Source organism: Plectropomus leopardus, chromosome 9, assembly GCF_008729295.1.
Source record: "Plectropomus leopardus isolate mb chromosome 9, YSFRI_Pleo_2.0, whole genome shotgun sequence".
In the NCBI taxonomy this organism is placed as follows: Eukaryota; Metazoa; Chordata; class Actinopteri; order Perciformes; family Serranidae; genus Plectropomus; species Plectropomus leopardus.
Genome location: NC_056471.1, coordinates 30060241 through 30086466, shown reverse-complemented (window position 1 = coordinate 30086466; position 26226 = coordinate 30060241). Strand labels below are relative to the sequence as shown.

Below are 26226 nucleotides of genomic sequence, written 5' to 3'. Positions count from 1 at the left end.
GCATTTCTCTGTTTTGTTTTGAGGGTTTTTTTTTTAGCAATCTTGGACATTTTAAAAAAAAAAAACAACGAATTTCTTGTCTAGTTCTTGTCTATATTATTATAGTATTTCTTATTTATTTATTGCTTTGTCCCTTTTTTTTTAACGAAATCAAGCCAATTTGCCCAGTTTTCAAAGAGTTAATGCTATTTGTGTTATATTTGAATATCCACAGATATGCCATCCGTTCACGGACTGAGGCTTTTATTTTGTGCGGTCAAACCGGAAGCCCTTTGAGTGACTCTGTGTGACTTGACGCTGGTTTTCTGCCCACAGACTCCAACAGGAGCGATACCGGAGAGCAGCAACTGGTTCGTTCGCCTCGCCGGTGCTGCTGCTGCTGCTGCTGCTGCTGCAACACCTACAACCAACGGAGGAGAGCGGGCTGACCGACTCTGTTCACGACTAATTTTGGAGGAATAACGCGGCACCGAGCTGCTTTCACACCATTTGTACAGGCTTTAATACTTAGGGAGCAGAGCTTCTTCGCCAATGGCAAGTCCGGTTGCAGACATAGGACAGTCTCATCAGCATCACCCTGTGACTGAGTCGGCCGCAGACTCCGCGTTTCAGGAGGCGCAGAAATGGATAGAGGTGAGTCATGGAGCACTAACACAGAGTCCAAATACTGTTTTAACTCCGCGGCACTGTGCTTCCCTTTCACGCAGGTGTTTTGTTGTCATTGTGTTGCTTTAGTTACTGGTTTGCAGCCTCTGTCTGCAGCGCCTTCTCCTTTAAACGGCAGTTTGATTTTATTGCTTCGTCACCTGTTGAAAGGTGACTCAAACTGTAATATTTTGACTCAGATTCTGACGAAATGTTCTCAACTATATTCGTGTGAAGCTCATGTGGCGGTTTTAGTGTGCTTTTTTTTTTTTTACAAATATGTTGAATTTATTGGTATTTTATCCTCTAGCAATATTGAATTCTTAAAATGTCTTGTGTCTCAAGCCCAGTACTGAGTTATAATAGCTGTAGCACCCCCAAAACAGGAAGTTGCATTCCTTGTTTTTTATGATAATCAAATTACAATAATGTCATAATATCCTGAAAATGATATTGCATGAGTTGTAGTAGACCCTCATCATGTGGCAGCAGGCTGTCAGTTGTTTTTGGTGAAGGCCATTGTACAGTAGCTGTGGCTGCTGTGAGGCCTGGTGCGTGTTTGGCTGAAAACAATGAATGCATCATGTGGAATGGATTTTTGCCTCATTGCGAGCCGGGCGGACAATAATCACACAAACGAGGTTTTGTTCTGGGAGAATTTCAATCACGACACTTGCCTGCCCCCATTGCTTTTGACTCTGTCATCCTGCAGTGAGCTGTCCTCTTGTCAGCCTTCAAAACACTGATGACTGGCTGATTATCTGTTGCATGTTGGTGGAATGCAGTCACAGCTTTGCAGGTTTACAGAACGGCTTAGAAATCTGATTTGAGGCCCACCATGGCATGAAGTAAGTGATTCAGTGTAGCAGGGGCGTTGATAAGGATTATGGGGCTGCTGTACAAAAGGGAGCTGTGGGCCCCTAATACTCCTCCCTCATTTACATTTAACGAGACTAACCACTGACACATTGAGTTTTACTCTTAAAACCATGAGAAGCTTTGATAACCATCTGTCTATCAGTCATCCCGTCTTTAAATAACAATGGATTTAATGTGGTAAAGGTACTTACTGGTTTTCACTTGTTTATTTAGTCTTGTTAGATAACACCGAAAGCTATTAACAGGATTCACTCAAAGTGCTTGATTTACCCCCTCATATATCAACTACTGCAATACCTTGAAAATAGCTCATTTTTTTCAAACAAGGTGTTTAAAAAGTCCTTGAAATTAAAACATTAAAATGAACTGCTTATATTTTAACAAGAAGTTGTTTGAGTTTTTTTGTATTTGTTTTTGATCAATTATAATGAAATGGCTGAGAAAGAGAAATCTGATGCTTTTTTCCTTTTTTACAATTCTGACTCTTTATTGACTCACGCCACTCAGCAGTGAGACCGCAGCATGCTCTTATCTCATTTCTCACCTTGATGATGTCCCACCTGTCATGTTGGGTTTTTTTGTTTGTTTGTTTATTTTTTTATTTTATCGCGCTCTACTCTTAAAAGTCCTGGTAAAACCAGTAGATCCATGTTGGCATGGCTATATTTAATGTGACTTAACTTAATGTCTTAAAACCGTTGAACTGTTGGGCCTTGGGAAAATGTAATAGGCATTTTTCCCTGTTTCCCCATTTTGATTTGGTTTTATAGACCTACTGATTAATTAAGAAAATAATCACCAAACTACTCTGTAATGAACATAAGTATGTGTTGCTTGGCTCGCATAAACAGGTCAAAGAGCTCCAGCAACACTTTGAGCTTGAGGAACAACAGTTGGTGAAGTTGTGCCAGAAACCTCCACTCTGCCTCTACAGTTGCTTGGCTCGTGTAGCCAGGCCTACCTCAGGCTGTCTCAGTGCTAGAGAACAGTGTGGCTGATAACGTAAGGAGAAAAAGGCTCTGGATTTTTTGTTATTGTTCTAAACCAATCACAGTAATTTTGGGGGCGCTAAGCCCCAAATGTAGTGATGGTGCCCTTGCAAAAAAGTGTGGGAAGGGAACTTATTTTAATGAAATATTAGCATGTTTGGAGATGAGCCTTTGCATTAAGAAGGTAAAATTCCCAGCATGTAGACTTTTTGCTTGAAGGAGGTTGTTTCATTCATAATGAAAAAAAAATCATATTTGAATATTATTGCTTACCAACATGTGATAGCAGTTAAAAAGCAACATTGTATTGATCCAGTGTTATTCTTATTGATGACATTAGTAGACAGTTTGATAGATCTCACATGTGTAACCTGATTTAAATATCAAATTAAGATCTAAATCAATAATTAATTGAACTACCTTAAACAAGGTGTGTCAAACAAGTTCTTTGCCTATGAAGCACCTGCACTAAAACTATATAATGCCAATGTCAATATTAGTCAAGAAAATATTAAGCCATATTGTTAATCCCTACATATTTATTCAGTCTTTATTATCATCACACATTTGTTTCGGTGGAACTGTTCCACCTATCATTTGTAAAGCTGTGTTTATCAAACGGTTGGATTTCTCATTGCTGCAGCTTGACTCAGTGCTTCTGTATTACCAACAAGACAATATTTTTACTCTCGAGTATACATACCTTGTATACAAGGTTTTTTTTGGGGGGGGGGGTTTAACTCTGGATATTGTACTAACTACCTGATATGTGGTCAACGCATACTATAATACTATCTATAGTATAGTATTATGACTCTGTTTAGAGTAATCCAAGTGAATTGCATCTCTAAGTTGTAGAGGAGATGACAGATCCTCTTTAAGATTGTCAGGCGCCATTTCAGACCTATTTAGCCGCACCAAACTCCTTGGAGGCCCATATGAAGTCTTTAAAAAGCCACTCCTGACCCAGAATCTGTGAGGCAGGTCAGAGCTGAGACCCGAAAAGGCGGGAGTGAACTGATACCACTCCTGTGTTGTTCTATCACCCTTGCCCCATGGGGACTGGTTTCATTACCTGTACACACCTGGTGACGGCACCTCAGTCACCTCGGGGAACCAGAGACAGGTCACTGGATCCTGAATGAATGCGACATACAAAGACTCAGTCAGCATCTCAACGGCCAGTGTTTGACTGCTTACATTCAGCTGGGTCATATATGGTGTCAGGACTTGGGGCTAGAGGTTACAACAGCGGGTCCTCTGTTTGTCAGTTATTGTCAGTTGCAGAACATGCAGAGCATCGTCACATCGGATTTGTAGGCTTTGTGTTGTTCACTTCATCAGCCATGCATCCCTTGTTGTAAGTGAAACTTTCATTGTCCTTTGTCCTCTCGTTTGTTTTTAGGGCTGTATGCTTCTGGTCAGTCGGTGGATGTGCTCTTGTATGACCATATTCTCATTAGATGGACAATCACAGATGTTACTTTCATATGGCTTCTTTTCAAAGCTGAAAACGGCAGCCGTTTTGGTTAACACTTGTGTTTCTCCTCTTTGATGGTTGGTCTTTGTGGTATTTGTCCTGCCACTTCTCCACTGTGATTGGACCGCTGGTGACAGTGATCAGCATTTACCAAAAGTTAAACATTTTTCAACTTTCATTTTTAAATGATCACATCCAGTGTAGCCTTTATCACTGTGGTTTTATTTGGCTAAGTCTCCAAAAAGACGCTGCGGTTCAAGGCTGGATTACAAAGCTTCTGAGTTGGAAACAATCACACCTGAGCCCTTAGTTGAGTGGCAGGATGACAAAGGTTTTCTTGTGGGTTAAAAATAGTAAGGCCCTCTTTCACAGTCAGGGTAAAAGAGATATTTAATGCTTGTGATGTTGTATATACACTTGTGAACCCAAGAGTTAACTCCTTTAGTGTCAAATATTTCAAATTTTTCTCATCAGTCCTGTAATGCAGGTTCAGATTCATGCAAGCTGCTCAGGTGGAAACGCTTCCACGTAGAGTGTACTCGGTGCACTGTGACGATTTTGTTATTGTAGGGATAACGTGAAGATTTTTTTTCTCCCATCAAGTAATCGGTTAATTGAATCTCAGTCAGCCAAAATTTTCTTAGGCTGATTACAGTCACATTTGTTTCATTTTAGGTTTGAGCTCTTAGTTGTTGCCTTCAAAGACCCGTGTGGGTAATAATAAATTCTTGACTGAGAAATCATACATCTCAGTTTTGTGACCTTCCAAAGGTGTGTCATTTCAAACAATGGATGTCCATGTTTCATATACAAGAAAACAATCAGATAACATGATTTGAAGAAGCATGTTTGATCACTTCCTCATGCTATTTTAGGGCGTAAAACAGCCAGACAAGTTTTTTTCCCAATAACTTGGAGCAGTTACTCTTTAATTTTGGTTTGTTTTGGCAGGTGAGAATACTTTGAACTATGCTGTGCACCAGCTTACCACAAAGAAACCCTTTAGACTCCTGTTGAAAACCAGATTTATGCTTCTCTGTCAACATGTTCTGGTGGTCCCGCCATAGTTGCATCTGGAGTAAAAAGTGATTTATAGTTTGGTGTAGGATTTTAACCTATAGGTTGCCGTAGCACCTCCGTAACAGTAAAAACACATATCCCGCACATTTATCATACCTGAAGTAATTCCTTACACATGTTGTGACATAAGAAATGATGGGAGGGTTTGCATTGTAAATGACATTGTTAGCTAGTTCTCAAAATGCATTTTTCAGGCAGCTCAATTGGAGAATATTTCAAAAGAAATTATGTGAATGTTTTTTAACTCAAAAGATGGATTGCACTGAAATTACTTGACAGACTCAATTAGTCACTAAAAGGGAGAATACTAACTCAATATTATCCTTACAAAGCAAGTAACTTGCACTAACATCCACTCTGAATTACAAAATAATCCTCCTAAATGTGTCACCATGGGAGCTGAGCTCAGACAAATTGCAACCAAAGGCCCTGTCTGTAAAATCCAACACCTTGATGAAGCATTCACACCTGCATTCATTACTTCCTTGCCTGCCGCTTCCTCTCACCATCTCGTCAGTTACACTGCTGCTAATGACGGCGTTTAGGCTCCTCTGAAGTTCAGAAGAGCATGACTGGACCCCTGGATGAGGTTGATTGATTTGTATCATATAGCCGCAGGGCGCTTGCATGAACGGAAACCCAGTGAAATTTCCATACTGGTTCTTTTCCTCAGAACACATCTTTGTGGTTTGATAAATTGGCTTTCTTCTAAATGTTAGTTAAGGACTATTTTGCTGTTGGCAAACCAAAGCATAACTGTGAGAGAGTCATTTTATCACTCGCCTTATGATTAAAGAGAAGATGGATATTTTGAATTTGATCGAATGGAAAAAGCTGAAATGATGTAACCAGAAACTTTCAAAGGCATGTAATTACAGTTTGGCATGAGGACTGTAGTAAAATAACTTGTCAGTTTCAATCAATGGCAAGTGTGAGGGATTAACTAATTTCAGTAGGTCATATTGATTGCTGATTTTCCTTGGAGACTCTATCAAATTCAGTAAAAAAAAAATGTGTATAATAATTAAGCCTGTATAAACTAGCAGTTAAGGCGTATTGCCAGAGAGGTTGTCTTGTACTGCTTAGAACATATGATATAAAACCAGTTTAAAATTGAGGCTTTGCCATGACAGCTGAGTTTGCACTGATTATTTCAAAAATTGAGGTCATCTTTGATTTTCTCTCTACAAAAAGGTGGTTTGTGATGTGTTAAGTCCTTTTCACACATGCACTGCAACTCTAAACCCACTGAAGTACCCAAAAGAAGCTGTATGTTAGAGCCCAAATGTCAGAATCAGTTAAACTGGATGAAGAAAAAGGGTCATTTAAACAGAGATGCCAAAGAACACGTCAAACTGGAGAGAGACAACAAGATTCTGTAATTTCTGTCAGTTGGGGCAGACGCCCAAATTATTTGGCAAATTCAAGGAATGGCAGGAGACTTAGTTGTTTATGACAACTAATTACATACCGACTGTTTCCACAGCATATTATATGCGTCATGTCCTGCCCCTTCACTTTTTACTCGGGCGCCACCCCTCGCCTAAACCAAATAGACTATTTTTTAGTAGGTGAGAACATGTTGACAAGGACAGTAGTCTCCTGTTGTGTGCTACATGCATGAAAGAGCAACTCAAGACAAAAGTATTTTGTGGTGGTCCCTGCAGAAAGAGGTCACAATTTTATCACAACAAAAATCTGTATGGTCTGTGTTTTTTTGCATACTTTCCGCAGTACCTATAACTTATTTTTTATTGGAATCTCAGTTTGCATGGTTGTTATGTTGCCTGACGATGGCACTCACTCTCTTGCTAAAGCTTGAAATAGTTGCGTCAAACATTTGTAATTTATAGAACTTCTTGGCAAGATGTCTTTTATCCAGTGCTTGTCTCAACTCGTTCAGCTTGTCTTCTCTATTAGTTCTGTATTGTCTGAGGTTTTTTTCTAACCTTGAACCCTCACCTCCTCCTATCCAAGCCATGGCATGTTTAAGGGGCTGTAAATAATCCAAAGTTCCATTGTGACTGACATGTCTGATAGACAAAGTGATATCATATACATGTCAATGGCTGATACCATTCCAGTGATATCATCCTACTCAACAGTCAAATCACCAGACTGATCCATGTTATTAGATGTTCTATTCAGCCTAGATATTACTGAGCCTTTTCACAGTTACACAATATGTAATGTTTTTGGTATGTGTGCAGTGTTGCAATGTGTATGTAGAAGTCAACACATAAAATATTCTACCTCAAATTACAAAACACAGCTGCAGCCGCTACGTAACCTTGTTTTTGTGTTTGTTCTTTTAAGTGGTTACTGAATTAACACATATTTTGCAAATGCATGACTCTTGTAGTAAGTCCCTTGCAAAGGGGGAATGGAAGACATCCAATTGACAATCGACGGCACTGCTAAATAAACAGGGTTTAATCAATCATCTTACAAAAAGTAGAATATTGACAATTGGGACCAACAAAATCTAACTGAAATGAGATGCAGGATATGAGGTCAATGATGACAGCTCCTGATGTTTGTTATGGAAAATTTGAGTCAGGATCCCAGGAAACAATCAGTAGGTTTACATGATGTTAGAAAAAAAAATTATTGTGTTCGTCCAACTAAAACTTAAAATACATGTAAACGCGTTAGTCCAACTGAAATCATATTCAGTTGAATTTCTTAAAGCAGGGCTAGATAATGTGGTTTGGGGTCTATATACTCTTTCATGTATACGACTCATTTGGACCTGAACTGGCCTGGACGTTCCATGCATGCTCCATAGTCCCCACGCCAGGCATTGACCAGGAAGTTGAACAGCATAAATTCATAGAAGAAAGCTGGAAAAAAAGCAATTGAAGAAGAAGAAAGGAAGAAAACAAAACAAGCCGAAGGTAAAAAGCATAGCATAAAAGCATAGAGTACATACACACCAAAAATTTGGCCTTGTTGCTACAGTTTGACGTGCAGCCCGTTTCCCACTCACTAATTTGTTTGGTGTGTGACGCAGTAGGTCAACCTGGAAGAAGGTCCAGTAGCAACTAGCTGAAAGGGGAGATATCACCACCCACCGTGGTGGAGTCGCACATACTTCCATCAATAAACTGATTCTCCCTCGGTGCTTATATACTGGAATGAGGACAGTAGTCCAATTAAATGGCCTAATCATGCTTTAACTGTAGCTCGACTTAATCAGTGTGGAAAACTATTAAGGTTCTTAGCAACTATTAACAACTATCTTTTCCACATTTGCTTGGCTTTATTCAGTGTGTTCACACCCACTATTATGATCCCCACGCATTGTAAGAACTATGAACATTAAGTCATCTTTCTACACTTTTGTATGCCTAGTTTGGTGTAAGATGTGTTAATGTTTCTTTGTAAAGGGGGTTATTTGAGTCACAGTTTCAAGTCATGTCAACAATATACCACTAAATCAAGGTTTTATAATTCCGTTGATTTATATTCTGTTTGAGCGCTGTGTGGGAAAAAAAGTCAGAAAGTGCCGATATTGCTTAGCAGACTACATTTTCAGAGTGAAAGGAACAACTGGCATTTGTTTTGTTTATCTCTTTCATTGAAATTAATTGCCATATGAATTGTTTTTGTGTTTTAGTAATCAAAGCACCTTCAGTCTGGGCAAAGGCTTATTGATACTCTTGAGACTGCTTGTTGGATCATGCAGCAGCCATCTTCTTGGAACAACATATTGGTTATATTGGTTTTTGCTGTACAGACACTGTTTATTGACGCTCATTGTTTCCTATCTGATTTCTAAAGAGCGTCACAGTAGCCTTTTGTTCAGCAAAACAGGATCCTGATGACAAACGTCACAAGGTCGATCTTACAGAAACTAATGCAAATCCATCAACAGCCATTTGTCTGTCAGAATGTCCTTGACTATCACTCTGAATAAGAGGATTAGCTTCCTACCAGCACTATAAAAATTTAATGTTTTGAATCTGCCCTAGTAAGGACTATTTTCCTTGTTGGATGTCATGAGGGCAACAGAACATGAGAAATGCAATGCAGCACATCTCTGCTTTTGGCCCCGGGCTGTTTTAGAAAGCCAGTGCCATGTGCTGAGAAAGATCGGTAGACGCCCCTGAATTCATCCATGATGTCATTCCTAGTTTGGGGGCATTGTCATTGTTTCCTACAGAGTGGACTGATGTTTTAAGTGCTGAGCTTTCCTGTCAGTTATTATCAAAGTACATGAGCACTGCTATGACTACGAGCCACAGAGGAGTGTAATTTCAGAAGGAAGTGGCTGTCAGAGAAGGGTTTAGGCTAGATTGAGGATGTCCCCCTCATCACTCACCTTAATGCTCTGATGAACTGGAAATCCACAGTCTACCACAACCCCCCTCTTCTCACTGTGCAGCTTGAATGATGAGCTTAGAGGACACAGTTAAGTGTCTTATTCCAGGATGAGAATTAAGTTGAAACATGGACATGATTAATTTCAGCTGCCCAAGTGTGCATTCAGAGCTAAATTTATGACATCAGCTGTCTGTGTAACGGGCGTAGTTAAGTAATGTCATATTTAAGCAATTTGAACGAAATGGATAATAAGACTGATTCACACTAACTTAGTAAGGAGAGTAAAAAAATGGGTTTACAAGGGTTGCAAAATTAAGATATGAACTCAAACTCACAGTTTATTTAGTTTACACAAAGTTGCTATCTTTTTTAGATCCCTCAGGGGAGAGTGTGGGTACTTCCATTTAGCCATTTTCATCAGCGCAAAATGCTGCTAATCATGATTTTAAAGAGACTCAAACACTATGTTTAGTCTCCAAGTCCTTGTTAAAGAAGCTTTATTGGCCGCAGTTATCGCAGTATGTCATCTATTTATGTTGCCTAAATTACAGCACTATCGATTTAGCAAGTCACAACATAACCACCCACATTCTGCTCAGCCGAGCTGCAGCTGATACAAGTGCAAGGCAAAATTGGATGCCGTCGTTTTAACAAATTTGATTGAAGAGCCTTATTTGCCAGTAAATCAGCAGCATACAGCTTCAGTCACTCACTCGAATGAGAAATCCCTGAAAGTAAGATGCTAATCACTAATCCTGTGGTTATGATCTTCTTAATCTCAGCAGAAGCCGTCTGTCCTCTCCTGGTGAAGCAGGAAAAGAGCTGGCGTGTTGACACAGTGGCATTAGTGAAAGAACAAGGGATTAGATGTTTCAGAGAAGCAGGTCTTGTCATTGCACCTATATCTATTTCCTTAACCACGCAATACAATATTTTTTCATATGTCTAGCTTTACCTATCTAATTTTGCGTGCTGCAGGAGGCCTCATGGTGTGTTAGATATGCGTAGACACTTTCTTGTATGATTTGGAAAGTTTTTAAAGAGTACTGTGTCATGTCATTAAAAACCCACATAGTAAGACTGTTGTCAGCAAATGCCTGCCGGTCTGAGTCCAGATGGGTCTTTACGAACACACGCATGTTTGGGGTGAGAGGTGGTCATGTGGTGGATTACCGAAGTGGATGGGAGATTAGCCCCCTCCTTTTCCATTATGTGTGCATGTCTGTACATTTGTGTTCATGCAGTCACTAAGGCAACATCAATCCACTTAAGGTTATTTCAGGTTTTGTGGAAATCCAGGGAAGCTCGGGCAAAAAGGCCACCTTGTTGCCTTGTTTTCACATTTTCTGTAGCTGATCATGAGGGCAGCATCACTGATCATCAGCCACTCTGGTGATCATGTGTGCCCTGCTTGTAGCTAACTTGTGAAATGCCCTTCATCTCAAGGAGATTTTAAATAAAACTGTGGATTTGTTGGCTGCAGTTCACTTCCAATAACAGCAGAGTGGATATTTGAAGGCTATACCTGCCAAAGTAAACACTCATAATAAATGTGCTCCTCTGTGGCAGGGAGGGAAAGAAAACCTAATGGCTCAACTTATCAAGGGGATTCTGCAGGTACTTATTTAACAACCAAATATATTCAAATACTGTTGGCCACTGGGCAAGGTTAAAGCAGCATTATCTAGTTAGGTTGATGACAACTTATCACAAACAAACGTGTTCCCACATATTCTTGCTCACTGTACCCCTCCATTGTCAGAAATGCTTGTTTTTTTCAAGGCTGAATAGGAGGTGGTTTCCCGAGACAGGCAATATAAAAAAACTGTTGGAGGAACAGAAGGATGTGATTATAAACAGCCACCAAGAACAGAGCACTGAGAATTTCAGCGGCTCGATCTGGATGTCCCTTTGACTTTCTGGCTTTGTGTTCGTGTCTGTGCATGTCTGCTAGTGCCTGATGTTGCAAGTGTGCCTGTGACAAGGTGAACATATTCATCTTGTTGAACTGTCAGGTCTGTGTGTTCATGTACTGAAAGAGAAAAGGAGCCTTTAAGGAGGAGAGAGAAAGTCAGCCTGGAGCGTAAACTGCAGTGCGACACACACACACACACACACACACACACACACACACACACACACACATGCAGCCAAACACAAACACACAAGCAGACAAACACAAACACACACACACACACACAATAAGCACCAGAGTGAAGGAGGAACAGCCGGCTGCGTGCCAGCCACTCTCTGCAGGGAAGCTGTTAACAATTGTTGTTACTTGCCACAGTAGCCAGAGCACCTAATGCTCACTCTGAAGAGAAACATAACTGACAGATGCTGACAGTATTTTACTGGGAGGACAGGGAAGTCCATTTTAAAGTTAATTTCAAGCATGTAAAGAATGCCTTCATCCAAAAACAACTCACATTATAACAGTAGAATGGGCTTTAAATTGCAATATGAATGTATTTTGGCAGCTTTTTCAACTTTGCCTTAAATGTATACTGTATGTCTGCCTTTAATGCTTCTTAGCTTTTCTCATATTGTTTTACTATGGGCGCCATATACTGAATATAAAAATTGATAAATTTCCTCCACTGACCTTGCTATGCTTAGGTGAAGATAAAATATCCTGGATAGGGCTGCTGTCGTCTTACACTGGTGACGCCGATAATTTGGGGTGTGCTTTGAGTTTTTAGTTTGGCCAATGTCCCACACACTAACATGAAGGGGCGGGCTTTATGGTCTATACTGCAGCCAGCCACCAGGGGGTGATCTAGATTGAAAAGCTACATTTGGGGAAACTGTCATGTTGTCCATCTTTATATACAGCCTGTGATGGGCTCGTTCAGCAGTAAATGTTGTTAGTGAGTTTGAGGCTCTCTGCACCCTGCATTTAAGAAACTTAAATTTAGTCTTAGAATAATGATGAGACATTCAAGGGGAAAATTAAATCTAATGAGCCGGAGAAACTTTCCTTCTGTTAATGTCTGCAGAAACCGCAGCTGCTTCAATGTAGACATTGCCATTTATAATTTTTAAAAAGAAAAACAAAGCCACTCCAAGGTACCCTTGAAGCAGAATTTATTATGCAGTTTTCTTGCAGTTCGCTGTGCTACTTCATCATGAAAGCCACAGCATGTCCGAAAAAGCCCTGGAGTTGTTTTCAGTTAATAATATTCCTTTGAACTAACCGTAAAATGAAAGCGTTTTAAATTTCACTTGAAGGATCTGCACTCCTTTTCATTAAGCAGCAGCCACAAACCAAAGATGTCCTTGAAAGAGACACACAAAACTCAGTAGACGTGTTCGCCACCTTGTCTTCTTTAGATTAATCTTGTGTATTTAAAATAAATGCTGGGGTTTTTGGTGGGAGAAGGCAGCCATACCTGAAATCTACTCTGTACAGTCACTATCACCATCGCTCAGTAAGTCCTCGACAGACTATTCTCATCTCCCTCATTCAAACGTTCAGTCACAAGCTCGTTCGCTAATCTTTGCCCATAATTACAGGCCGTACCTCTGTCATGTAATCTGCCACCACTCTATTGATTGCCCTTATTTACAGGCAATGTGGGTCACTCTGCAAGCCTCCCACTCAAATCAGTTTTATGGATTGTTTTGTGGTCTTTTGACTGAAAGGTTAGAGGTTCAGGTTCTTAGAGCAGTTGAAGAAACTTTTGCAAACGTGCCAGACTCTTTTGCAGTCCCTCCAGAAAATATCTTTCAGTAAATATTATGCCGTCATCATCCCACATCTGCTGTAGCTTATTTATTGCCAACAGTTGTAAATGTCTACTGTAGGTGTGAATCTTTATTCTGCTGAAAAAGAGCATGAGCAATCTCGAAAACATATCGCATGAGGTGTTACTCACGCTTCATGCCGTGTCTTGCAGCATTAGGAGCTGCTCTTTGCTGGCATATGGGGTTGTCTGATGGATGGGACAGAGACCGATGTTTCTCCAATGTCCAGGGGATGGTTCTAATTGGGTCATGCAGGCTGAGCTGGTTTCCTAGTTTTCTGAGTTGGGGCACTGGGGAGCTGGACTCTTTCTGACTGTCGAGGGAGCAAGTGCAACCTGCGCTGGATTGCAGGCTGAGTGACAGTCGTATAGCAACAGTGTGCTAACCAAAGCCATCCCTCACACATTGTGGAAGACAGTTAGCTCAGTGTGTGTGTGTGTGCGTGTGTGTGTGTGTGTGCGTGTGCGTGTGCGTGCATGTGTACATGTGTGTGTGTGGGACGGTGGTCAGCTCTGCCGTCAGTCAGAGCAGAGATATTAACAGTTCAGTTGTTGGTAGTAAATGTACAGTGCAACAGTGCAGATGGTTTGTTTTGTAAATATCACAGTGCCTACACAAATAAAATGCAGTCATCAAAAACCAGCTTAGAAGGCTATTTATATGTATACAAGGAATATGAATAATCTGATTTGTCTGTGCTCGTGCAAACAATATATTATGAATATGATTATAACTGGGATAGGCCTCATAAACGGGTTATTCGTGACCATGTAAATGCACTCAGTGTCGTTCAGTTGGGCTTTAGATTGAGATCGTTCAGCTCTGGTTCAGATTGTTTCAGCATATTTTCGAGGATGAAAAGTGACATTATCTTGAATCTGGAAGGTGACCTCAGCTCAGTCTTGTTTCATACAAAGACATTTTCTGTTGTTTCAAGCAAACCGTGAAATTGTCAGTCCTCATGTGAGATAAAAGTCTAGTTTTTTTTTTGTACTGCGGAGAACCAGATGACTCAGGTCCACCGTGAATGGAGGCTTTTAGAACTGAGTGGGATGCCTTTCATTGTCTCACACACACACATTCTCACACACATGATTCTATGTCTACTCACCCCAACATTCCTGAGCCCCTCAATCCCCACCCAATACACACACACACACACACACACACACGCATACACACACACACACACACTCACACTCCCCAGCTGGTCGCCCCCCAACTACAATGCATGCTGTCACCACGCTCTGGAAAGTGACACAATCGTCCCTCAGCTGACTGGCATTTGTCTGGACAGAGCTGCATGACGCAGCATTGCTGTCACTAGTGTGTTTCTCTCATATCAGGGAGGAATTTCTGTGTATCTACAGTCAACAGGATTCAGTTCCATAATACCATACATTTCTTTTAAAAAAAAAACAATTTTGCACACAAGTCATTTCCACAAATCCATCATCAGAAACATTATTACTTTTCCACTGAAGGCCTTTAATTAGCAAGTAATGTAAAGAATGTAAAAAACGTTGGGCTCGCACTAAGCTTAAAAGTATGTGTATATCTATTGTCAGTGTGGTTTAGTGGAATGGACCGGACAAAGAAATCAAACATGGTGAAAAAATTTTGACGTTTTAAAAAGATGTGGTCATAGAAATGTGGAAGGAAGATGTGAAGCACACTAATGGTGATATTGATGATATTGTTTTTCCTTTTTCTCTGCACATTCTGATGATTATATATGAATGACATGCCACTTGGCTCTTTGGTCAGCCGTGAGTAATGTGTAGACAGAAGAACAGATAGTGCCAGCAAGTAAAAATCATATATTTTTTTTTTTTTTTTTTTTCCAAAGCTGTGACTTTAGTCTTGCATGCGATCATTTGAGGAGTTTATTGAAAAAGGCATTGAATCAAAGCTGTGTGAGGATTTAAGAATCTAATTGAGGATTGATAACGTGCATGTCCCTGCCCCCTGTGCTGCCATTCTTTCGTTTTAGTATTCAGCTAAAACCATTATCTGTTATTTGCATGAGAATAAGCGTCTGCTCCGCTACTTTTTCTCACGTTTTTCTGTGCTTGCTAGTCCGATTTGACGGTCATAGGGCAACAGTTTTACATCTTTTGGACAACATAAGAATGATATTTCACACTCTATACTGTATATATCACACTTCTGGACTGTCTGGTATTCTCACCACTTGGTCTGTCTTACTGGATGTTTTTTTTTCTTTAAGAATGAGTCCTTAGAGTAAAACTTCGGGTGGTCTTTTCACTAGTTACATTGTTTTCATGATTTCCCATCATCCATCTGCACTTGTCAAAGGCATCACTACTGAGCATTAAGTTTAATTGACAGGGTTGGACCCATGTCCCCATAAATACAGTTTTAGCAGATGTTCAGTCGTAAACCTGTCTGTTGAATCATTCGGACGGCATGAACGTGTAAAATTGAGGAGAGTTAAGATAAAAATCTGTGTCTTTTCTTGGGCGTGGAAATATTAAATGGCTCATAAACCTGACAGTATATCAACTACTTTACCTGCTCTAAGTACCACTGAATGAAAATCTGATTGTGTGAACACAAGAAGATGTTAACATTAATTATCAGAAATGGTTTACCCATGTTTATACCCAGATTATGAAAGCATCTGCTTCATTTGCTATGCTGTAAACTCAGTGAGGTTGGTCTTTTAAAGGATAAGTGAAAACACAGAAGAAGCTTTGTTTTCTGATACTAGAGGCAGAAAAAACAAATAAGTAGAACAGAGGAAGACGAGCTGGTTAATCAGTAAAACCACCATGACTGAATACAAAAATAAAGTCCGCTGATTTCATAAATGGCTCCACCTGCTGTCCACAAACTCAAACCTCATTGACAGAAAAACAGAGGAAATGGATACCATCATTCGTAGTACTGTTTGATTTACAAACACTCTCTGCTGAAACAGATCTCTTTGCATTTGATAGCAGCCTACAAAAAAAGAAAAAAATCAAGACCATTTAAAGATGTCAGAACAAGAGAGGATCTTGCAGAATTTTGTTTTAAAAAATAAAAAAATTACACCATGTAGTGATGGTCAAACTTCTTCACTGCTGCTTGCCTTACTTTGTTTGACCCAATTGGTGACTTTGTTCATTTCTTTGTGCTTATAAGCTCTGTTTAGCTCAGAGAATCATTTTATTTAGCCACCTCCCCCTGTTGACACCTTTCTTCTTTTGTTAAGTAAATTATTCAAAACTCACCATTTGATTTGTGTAGACTGTTCCCACTCGACATCTGTGACTATGAAGTACTACGATGACCTCTAAGTCTGTAACCACAAGTTAGAGGAGAACCAAAGAAAACTCAACCATAAAACCTTAAATTCTATGACTGCAGACATGGTCAGGTTTTAAAACGGCGCAATTTCTTCATCTGATATAATTTGATAATTTATACGTAATCTTTCAAATTTGCAATCTGAATTTGGTATGCTAATGTTTTTGTTGCTTTGCAAGTCATTAGTGAAGGTAATCCACTCAGTAAAATCCAATAAACGTGTAGCTTTATGTGTTTGTGAGAGAGAGAGAACCAAAAAGGAAATGTATTCAAATTCTTTCTGGCACTGCTGTTTGCCATAAAAATATCGGTGTAGTCACACAGGACCATCGTCGCACCACTAACAAAGAGTGAAATTTAGCAGCCCATCTGTCAGCTTTGGCAACCAAAAGCTGATGGCTGGTAACACGTCTGGCAACCAGTTTCAAACTAACTTTGTTTTTTAGCTCAGCGGCTGCAGCCTGGCACTGCCACTGCCAGGGTGCGGGGCTCAGATTTCCACTGGGCCCAACTGCGCTGAAAATACAAGCACTCCCTGTAATGAAGGGGATAAAGGCGTTCGTTAAATGGCAGATGCTTAACTTGTACAGTAGGAGTCCTGTTCTCTCCGACTGCTGCAGGTCAGCGTCTGCGTAACGACAGCAGCAGGCAGAGGTCCCTACAGGCTCCACGAGGCCTGGACCGCCGCCAGCCCTGCAATTCAGGATGGCTATTTGTTAAATGTTGGCAACAGTTTAATTGTGACAAGGCATTTAGCAATTCCCATTGAAGTACTAACCCAATGTACACAAACTCTACAAGAACACATTTTAGATCATTGATAAAGAGCAGACTGGCCAAATTTACTCCTTATATGTCATCTGAAAGGGCCCCTTTTGTTTTTGTTGCTGTGTCCTATTTTGGGTTGTTAGATTGAATACAGCACAGGCCACTAAAGGCATACTGCTTAACATACAGATTCACTTATTTTGATCCAGTGGCTATTATGCAGTATGTCTGGTGCAGTGTCCTTGATCAAAACACTTTCAGTTCACTTACTGCAAGTCTCCCTAGTTAAGAGTGTCAACTAAATACCTACAATGGAATGGCTTAGCTTACAGTACTGTGCTCTTGAGTGCTGTTATCCCCATCAGCTTGCTAGTAGCAGAGATAAACTCTAATCCTGACTAATCCAGCCAGTTGCACCTCCTTCTTTTTTGGGGCGAGCATGACAGCTCCCATGGGTGGCCCGAGTTAAAAAATATTAAACAATATACATTAATTTTCAGAATTTAAACCCTTCAAATGTTTTTGTCATAACGCCACTAAGTTTTTAGATGAAAAAAAAACACACAAATTGAATTATTTTCAATCTACTACATGCTAAGTGGATTATTTTGCCTTTGCATTGTCACAGCCTGGGATATGTCAATGATTTGCAGCAACAGAAATTGTGACGGTATACCGAGTGGCAAAAGCATGTATTTTCTCCATATGCCAAATATGGTAAAATGACATCATCATGTAGAAAATTAAAAAAAATGACAAATTGCATGGCAAAAGCCCAGAATGACACCCAGAAATAATACAATGCATGTTTTTATGCTTTGATGGCTGTGGGATCAAAAAATGCAGTTTAAATGGGTTTTAATCTGGCATTTTTTCACACGGTGTATTATAGACTTATTGTGGGAGCTGAGCTGGAAATTCTGAGGTTAAACAGGAATACACAATCTAGCCAAATTTTATGCCATATGCATGAACCAAACAGTCCCTTGGGGTTCAGCGTCATGTTTGTAATCAAGCCAGATCAGGCTGCCCTATCCTGCGTATCTTTGGTCCTCAAGTGGCAAAAAACTAGCCTAGGAACCAGACAATTTTGCAAGCAAACGAATTTTGCTCTAAATCACGTCCCCCTCATGTTCAAGTAGAGATGAAGCGGACCAGAAATGTTAATCTTATGTGGGGCGTGTTTGATACGATGACTGACAGCTCGTAGGGTCTTTGTACCTAATGCAAAATACGGAAGACACTATTTTGGCTCACACACCCTTACACCTGGGACATGATGGTGGTCATAAACTTAGTTCATTAAAGAGGAGTGCGACTGAGGCATTCACATTTGGTCTATGGCTGTTGGTAACCTCCTTTGGGCATTAAAAATGAAGTGAGAACACAGGCAAAGCAGCCAGAATTTAGGCTACTCACAACTGGCACCTGAATGGAAACCTTTATACTTTTTCATTTCTGATACATAAAACATTGCCGTTTGGACAAAGGGCCACACCTCAGTTTTCCGGTAAAATGCCTGCCTGTTATTTTTAATCTGGATTAGCTATCACTTTCCCATCTTCACATGTAGCCCTGACCTTAAAGCAAGAAGTTCCTGACCTCTATTAGGGGGGTTATTGAAAGGCTTTCTAGGAATTCACTAATCTTGAGTTGAAGTGAACAAGACAAGTTGTTGAGGGATCACAAAAACAACACCTAGAATGCACCAGACATCACAGATTGATAACTAAGAATATCAAAGGGGATTTTCCTCTAAAACTCTTGTGGAGACTGTATGTGGCTTTGATTAAGATTACCAGCTAAATGTAATCAAAGTGAAAAGAATGATTAAATCCAGATTTTACCTTTGCTTTGTGTTTGTCTGAGTGATCTAATCTAACTTACTTACAGGGGGCTTAAAGATAATACCTCCACTGTGTTAGTGTCTTGTTTTAAATTGACAAGTAAGATCATATCTGTCTACATGTCTTTTTTCACCATTTACCCCATGTCTGCAGAACATGCTATAACCTGGCTCATTTAACCTGAACAAAAAGGAGATGCACCTTGTCAGTGTTTAACAAAATAAGTCTTAAGTGGACACCATCATCATCATCATCATCATCATCATCATCATCATCATCATCATCATGACTAACTCAGAGATGATTAATGTTCATTTTCACATTCTGCACTCACTCAGCAATAGACTCCAAATTTTCTCAGTGAAATAATCAGTTATTTAAACAGCTACTGAGCAATTTATGCAATGTGAGCAAAGCCTAATCTTCAGTCAATGGACTTTCCTGCATTTTAGGCATAATGGCTGCTGTGAAACTAGTCAGACTTTGTGAACTATCTCGAAGAATTTCTCTTTTTAAAGCTTAATTCCCATACTGATGTTAACCCTGAGGGCCCGACCTGATCAGTTACCGGTGCATTTCATATCGCTATACATCATTTGCAAACGTGTATATGTGTGCATTATGAGTAATATGACTAAGCTTCTGCGTAAGAGTGTAGGCGATTGGTTTACATGATCCAACAGCGGAAATCGTAGCTTGATCTCATAACTAAATTCCTCTTGAAATCTGCTTAAAGAAGTATTTTAGGATTTAGCTCACAATCCTACAGTGTTATGTTCTTTGGTCTTTGGTCCTGCTTTTCATTTGTTGCATGTAGAACATAACTCAATTGTTTTGTCCTTGTCATGTTTCCTGACTAACTCAATGATTAGTGTTATTTGTTTTGTTTTTTTTTCATTGGCATTTTTGCCGTCTGAAAGGTAGGCTCTGAGTTCTGTTTGGCTTTTTCCTGTTTCAAACTTTTGCTACTTCTTCATTTTCACTAAATCTTGATTCAGCCTTTATGGTGGTGTATTGTGCATTGTTAAACTGCACACTAACAACCTGAAAAGAGTAGTTTTTCTATCCTGTGTTCATTATTTCTGTCTGGTCCAAAGATTAATTTAGTTAATCAGCAACCTGTTAGTCACTTGTGTGTGTCTTTATGTAGCTCACACTGTCTCTCTGTCTCTATCTGTCTGAAAATGTGATTTTTGATAAATGATCTGTTAAATTCACCTAATAAACAACATATAAATATAGACATAGGTAACTCAAGCATCTCAGAATAAGGATGCACATTTAATGTGTACCAAGTTGTTATTGTCCCAAACTATAAATATAACAATTTTGACACACAAGAATTTAATTTTATTAAAATGCTAGTAAGTGAATATCAGAACTGTACATTTACTGTATAGTTGTATAATAAAGACCTGAAACGACCAGTCAATTAATTATTTGTTGATTGACAGAAAGATAACTTGGCGGGAAAAAAAATCATTGAGTTATTATTAAAGTCACATTTTTAAGCAAAAATTGTGAAAATCAACTGGTTACAACTCCCTAAATGTGAATATTTGCTTGTTTCCTTATTAAGTAAATATAAACTGTATTAATGACATTTTTGACTGTTGGACACTATTTAGATGTCAATTTAGCACTGGGAAGTTATTTGGGGCATTTTTCTTATTTTCAGACATCTTATAGACCAATTGAGAAATTAGTTAGAAGATTTATTCAACAATGGAATTTTGAAAATAATTGTATGTTAAAGTATGAGTTTAATGTTTAAATAATATTTTTGAAAGATGAATTATCTCCATTTTTACATACGTTTATTAATATGACAGTAGCAACAGTCCATACCTTTTAATGTTGTTGTTTTTTTAGATTGAGAAAATGTCAGTGACATTGTGATCTACATTATCTCAATTCTTCTGAAATTTCTAGAGACCGTAGACACGGACCTCTATGATTTTGTTCTCCTCTGAAGATACTGTATCATTCCTGGAATTCTTTCTTAAAATCCCTGAACCCCTGGGGAGAGGCACAATGGCAGGATTTCTGTGCATTTGGTGTTAGGAAAGCCTGGCTCCATGCTTCCTTTTCCTAATGGGAGCTGAGTGCTAACTTGGACTGACAGACGCCCATGTTCCCAGGGGTGACAGAGGGGCTTAGCCATGGGAAACTGTCAAGGAACAGGGATTTCTTTGCTTTCCACTTACATATTTAAGAATTTAGAGTCCTTAAAATGGGATGGAAGAAGCATTTCTGAGCTTTTAAATTATTAAAGCTTTGTCTGACAAGCTCACTTGTCCTGTAGTGTCCTCCACTGACTGCATGAGAATCCACTTCCAATGATATACCTTTGGTTTGGCAGCTCACCTTTATGCGTTATGGTAACTGGTCCGGATTTTAAATACAGTACATGCATGTAAGGTTATACACCTGGATTTAGTTTGGTCAAGCTTTTGAAATTAAAGTGTCTTAAACTAATTATTAATAAAAAAAAAAAATTATAACTATTTTTTTTAATCAATATAGTTTGATTCTTAGTCAAATAATACATTTTGTATTGTATGTTATGGTGTTTAAAAAGTTTAAAACTGCACCTAGCCTATTCACAGATATGAGGAACTACCTTTGAATTTTTTTCTTTTTGAACATCTCAAAATATTTTTGATGCAGATAAAATGAATTTGGCATAGAGCATTCATCATATAAAAAAAAGTCTGATTAATTTAAAACTTCCATATTTTAAAGACATAAGCAATCATGTAATCCTTGACTATGTAACAATAGTCTAATTTCACATTTTCACGTTTCATATAAATGTAATCAGGACTGATTATCGTTACTCACTTTTTGCAGTCTGATTGCATAATCGTGACTATATGTAATCCCTTAATACCTAACCCTGCCTACTTGTCTGTGGATTTTCAAGAATGTTTCTTGTTTTATTTTGCATTTATCTTAACACATTTCTGAACATAGATAACTTCCCACTATGTCTGTATTTTGGGAATACCCGTAGGCTACGATTTTACTGAAGGTGTAATGGAAACCAAGATGTAATGGAATCAGTGTTTAGTTGCTTCTCAAGTGAATGTTTCAACATGAATACACCACTGGCCAAAGTGTGATCAACACTTTTGAGAGCAGAAGCCATTGTAAACACGCTGATTAACCCGCAATGTGCTGCGGTGTTGACACAGTATGTCAGTGAAGCTCCTGATGAGATCAGTCTTTCTGAGGACTGAACTTTGTATTGAGAAGACAGGAGAGCATGTCTGAACGAGCACACAATGAACACAGTCCTATCATGTTGAAAGTCTAAAAGGGGTTTTGTTTTTTTTGGCTGGTATACAGGTCTCCCTCTTTTGAAATGACAGCATGTAGATGAATCTACTTCTTATCATCCTTCTTGTATTTACTAAGATTCAAGGGCTGTTGCCTGGATACTGTGCTGAGGATGGTGCACTTCACAAGCACACTGTGCCAAATCTTACATTGCTCAGTCGCCAAGAAAATAACACTTGGGTTACACTTGACTAATTTCATTGAGCTTGGAGCTAAAGCCTTGTTTCCATGGGATTATTATTAGCTGGGGACATCCAGTGATTTAAAGTAATTGTAGCAATTGTCAGAGATGCTAATCCGGTACCTGCAGTAATTGGGTGAAGACACAGGTCTCGTGATAATACTCATGATGATACCAGTCCCATCAAACTCCCAGTTACAAAAGTTGTGCTTTGACCTTGGGAGGATTTCTATGCTCTATAATAAATCAGGGATCCAAAGAGGAATCAGGGTTTTATGTACATTTTTGTTCAGCTACTAGGTTTGCTTCTGTTTTTGAGAAACTTAGTCATCATTCAGTGTTGACCCTGTCATTGATAATTTTGGCATTTTTCTATGTGAATTTGTTGCAACCCTGAGGCTGGATAAATGAAGAACCCTCATATCTCTTGTAGGATTCCCCACACATTTATTTATTTGAAAAACAGTTCACCTTTTTTCCCTTTAAATTATTTACCAAATTTCCTCTTGCATTAACCCCACACGAATCAGGATACTGTAACTAACAACACTTATTTTTGCTTCCATTCAGAGCAGTTGGTCCACTTACTATTAGCTAGCTGTCACTGTACCATGGACGACATGAGGAAATGCAGATTTAACCAAAATTTGCGATTTAACCAAGATTTTGCAGCAGATTTTAAACTCTAAGTAACCTATATTGTTCTTTTCTCTTTAGTTTTGGTTATTGTAAATTGTCTTAGTTTTCATCTCAGGTGGCATTAAAAACTCCACCTGGGATGGAGCGTTACTAACTCTGATATTGTAAACATGTTTATTAGGTAAACCCTAAATGAGCCCTTTTGCTAAACACCCCTTTCTGAAACCTGGCTGATCCAACGTTGGCGTCGAAATGTCCATCCCAGCAGGTCACAGCCGGGGCGTCTGCCTGTCTGTCTTACTGTGGCTCCCAGTGTGGCTGCTGGCTCAATGTTGCCCTCGGCCTCATAGAAACTGTAGCAGGCAGGATATTGGAGACTAGTGGAGGCCCCTGGAAAAGCCCCGCTGCTTAGGAAGCTTAGCTCAGAGAGCTGGTGTCAACACGAGGGCTCTTTGTTTCTGATCTTGCAGAGCTGTGGGGGGTTGTCACTAAAACCCTGGTAGGTATGGGATATACGGTATTGTCAGGTATTTCTGTGAGCTGGGTTGGTTATTGTGTAAAATAGGAAACCACCACAGTTTGGAAGTTTTTGATCTACGTAGACATACCTAGGGGCCTTAACTGTTGGACGGGCTATCCTGTTACCTTAAGGTCACATGATTCATTCATGACAGTTGTCCATCATGAGCCACTTGTCCTTGTGTGACTCATCAACTGAATCTTTACCTGTTCCCCCAATGTTTTTAATAAGCCCGTTATATTTCATAGAGGAGAAAAATCCCCTGTATTCTTCCTTTTTTTAAAGTTATGCATTGCTTTTATGCGTATTAATTCTCACTTTCCTGTCCTGTCTAATTTCACTAAGATGACATTGTGTTTGAGATGAGCTGGGTTAGTAGAGTGGGGATTTGTAACTGCACACCCAGGCTAATGGCTAAATTGAAGAGATGGCATTCGTGCCACCGAGGGAAGTTCAGTAGACCCTGGAGGTGTGCACTCAGAAAAGGAGTTTGAAGGTTCATTCCCCTTCACACACATCTCTTTGAGCCAGTGTGGGGCCACAAATTAAAAGCCCTATGTGTCTGTGTCCACCCCAACAGGTCCCCGTGTTGCCGATATCGGGCAGTCTGTCTTCCACCACAGAGTCAGTAGCTTTGTGCCTGGTGGCAGATCTGCACTGCAGAGAGAGCAGGGGGTTATCAAAACTTTAGAAGCCCAATCCATGATGCAGGTGTACAGCATACAGAATAGCCACAGCAACTGAATCTGTCGCTAGGCTTGGGTACAGAAACTCTTTGCTGACATGGCATTGGTTCCTGAATGACCGGTACTTACTGCATCATGACGCAGATTTTGGTGCCTTATTTTGTGTGAATAACGAGACAGAGGGAAAGCGCGAGCGAGCAAGCAGAGTGTGTGTGTGCTGGTGACAGTGAGGCTGCAGCGAGCAGAGCAGAGAGCATGAAGTCGAGGGGCATTGCAATGTGTGAACAGTTGAGGCTGTTGGTCAGTTAATAAATGCTACAACTTCTTAAGATGCTGCCAAGCTCCCGAGTCTCACTTGAAGGGGGTTAGCAATAAAGTTAGCAAGCTAAGTTAGCCTCTCAGGCTCCTCTTAAGCCTGACACACCTGGATTTTGGACTGTGCCAGACAAGAGATACCCATTGTGACAGAAACGTGGCTCTAAAGAGTGACCCTACCCTCGCAGAGGTTCAAAGATGGCTGTTGTCAAAATTTGGGATGACCATCGCACTGTGTGTCTGCTGTTACAACCTAGGTCTACTAACCAACCAACATACATGCAGCATAAAATGATGAACTGTTCAGCGCAACCGTGCTCGTGCATGCTTAATGCTAGTAAATGCTCATAATTACTCTGTGCTCTCGTTGCGAAATTAGCATGCCAAGTCGGTCTCTTTTGCCCAGCCACAACCGTGTCCGCATTCTCCTCCTCCTCCTCTTCTTCAGACTTTTTCCGATACACATAAATGCCACTGAAGCGAGGGCTTGAATTGTTTGTTGACATTTTGCTCTTGACACTACAGCGGTGTAGATGGATGACAGAGGCCGAGGACGTTTAGCTCTTGTGTATTGACGTCGATGGACCTTTGTCATAGCCTGCGATTCAGTAGGTGATGTCATCACCCAGTCTGCATACATCAAACTTGATGTTTTACCCAAGTTTATTAAGATCCATGCTGCAGAGTGTAGCTTGCAATTAACTTAAAAGACTGCAAAAATTTCAGTCTGCAGGAGGCTGTAAGTGGACTGTTAAGGTGGACCAGCTGTTCTCATTGTAGTGACAGCCTCAGCCACTCTTTAACAGGTAACAGAGAAATGTCTGTCTGCCGAGTCTCTCCTAAGTTAGTGAATCATTTACAGATCCCAAATCAAAATTTATTTTGCTGTTGGTGGTCCTTTAACTGTTACTGAGTGTTAAATTATTGTAGTTGGGTTTGTTGTTATTTTCTAAGTGGAATTTGTTAATAATGCTTTGTATTTAACCATATTTATATTGTATATTTAAGTATACTTAAAACTGTTCTATACTTAAAACTTGTTTTTTGTTTTTTTTAGTATTAGTTCAGGGATCCTTTAGGAACGGGAACATTTAAAAGTATTGTTTTAGCATCAGTATCAAAAAACAATACCCAACCCTATCTATCACACTGAAAGGCCTTTTAAAACATGAAAAAAATAACAAAATAACAGCACATTTTAAATTATCATACTTACAGTATATACACACAAATTTTTGGATTAAGCTTTTGGTTGACTCACGAATAAAATTTAGTGACTGCAACTATTCCAGTCCCACTCCTATTCATAGCACACTCACATGAAGATTTATGAGATGGTAAATGACTTGGCAGGCAAGTCACAACTGTCAGCATCACCTTGTGGCTAAAACAGGACAAAGTAATCAACTTCAACCTGCCCCTCACCCCGCACCTTATTTCACATGTGTCCCTCGTCAGAGTTTCCTT

At 39.7% G+C, this 26226-nt stretch overlaps 1 protein-coding gene across 7 annotated transcripts in view; it reads left to right on the top strand.

The window, feature by feature from the left end:
• Positions 1 to 315: 315 nt before the first annotated feature.
• LOC121948553 (LIM and calponin homology domains-containing protein 1-like) overlaps positions 316 to 26226 on the top strand; it is a 110270-nt gene continuing 84359 nt past the window's right edge. For 5 of the 7 annotated variants that reach the window (XM_042493976.1, XM_042493973.1, XM_042493975.1 and 2 more), the window contains exon 1: positions 316 to 633. In XM_042493976.1, coding sequence (XP_042349910.1) covers positions 532 to 633 — 102 coding nt within the window. In that variant the 5' untranslated portion in view covers positions 316 to 531. The remainder of the gene's footprint in view (positions 634 to 26226) is intronic. The other 2 variants (XM_042493978.1, XM_042493979.1) reach the window with 2 other exon arrangements.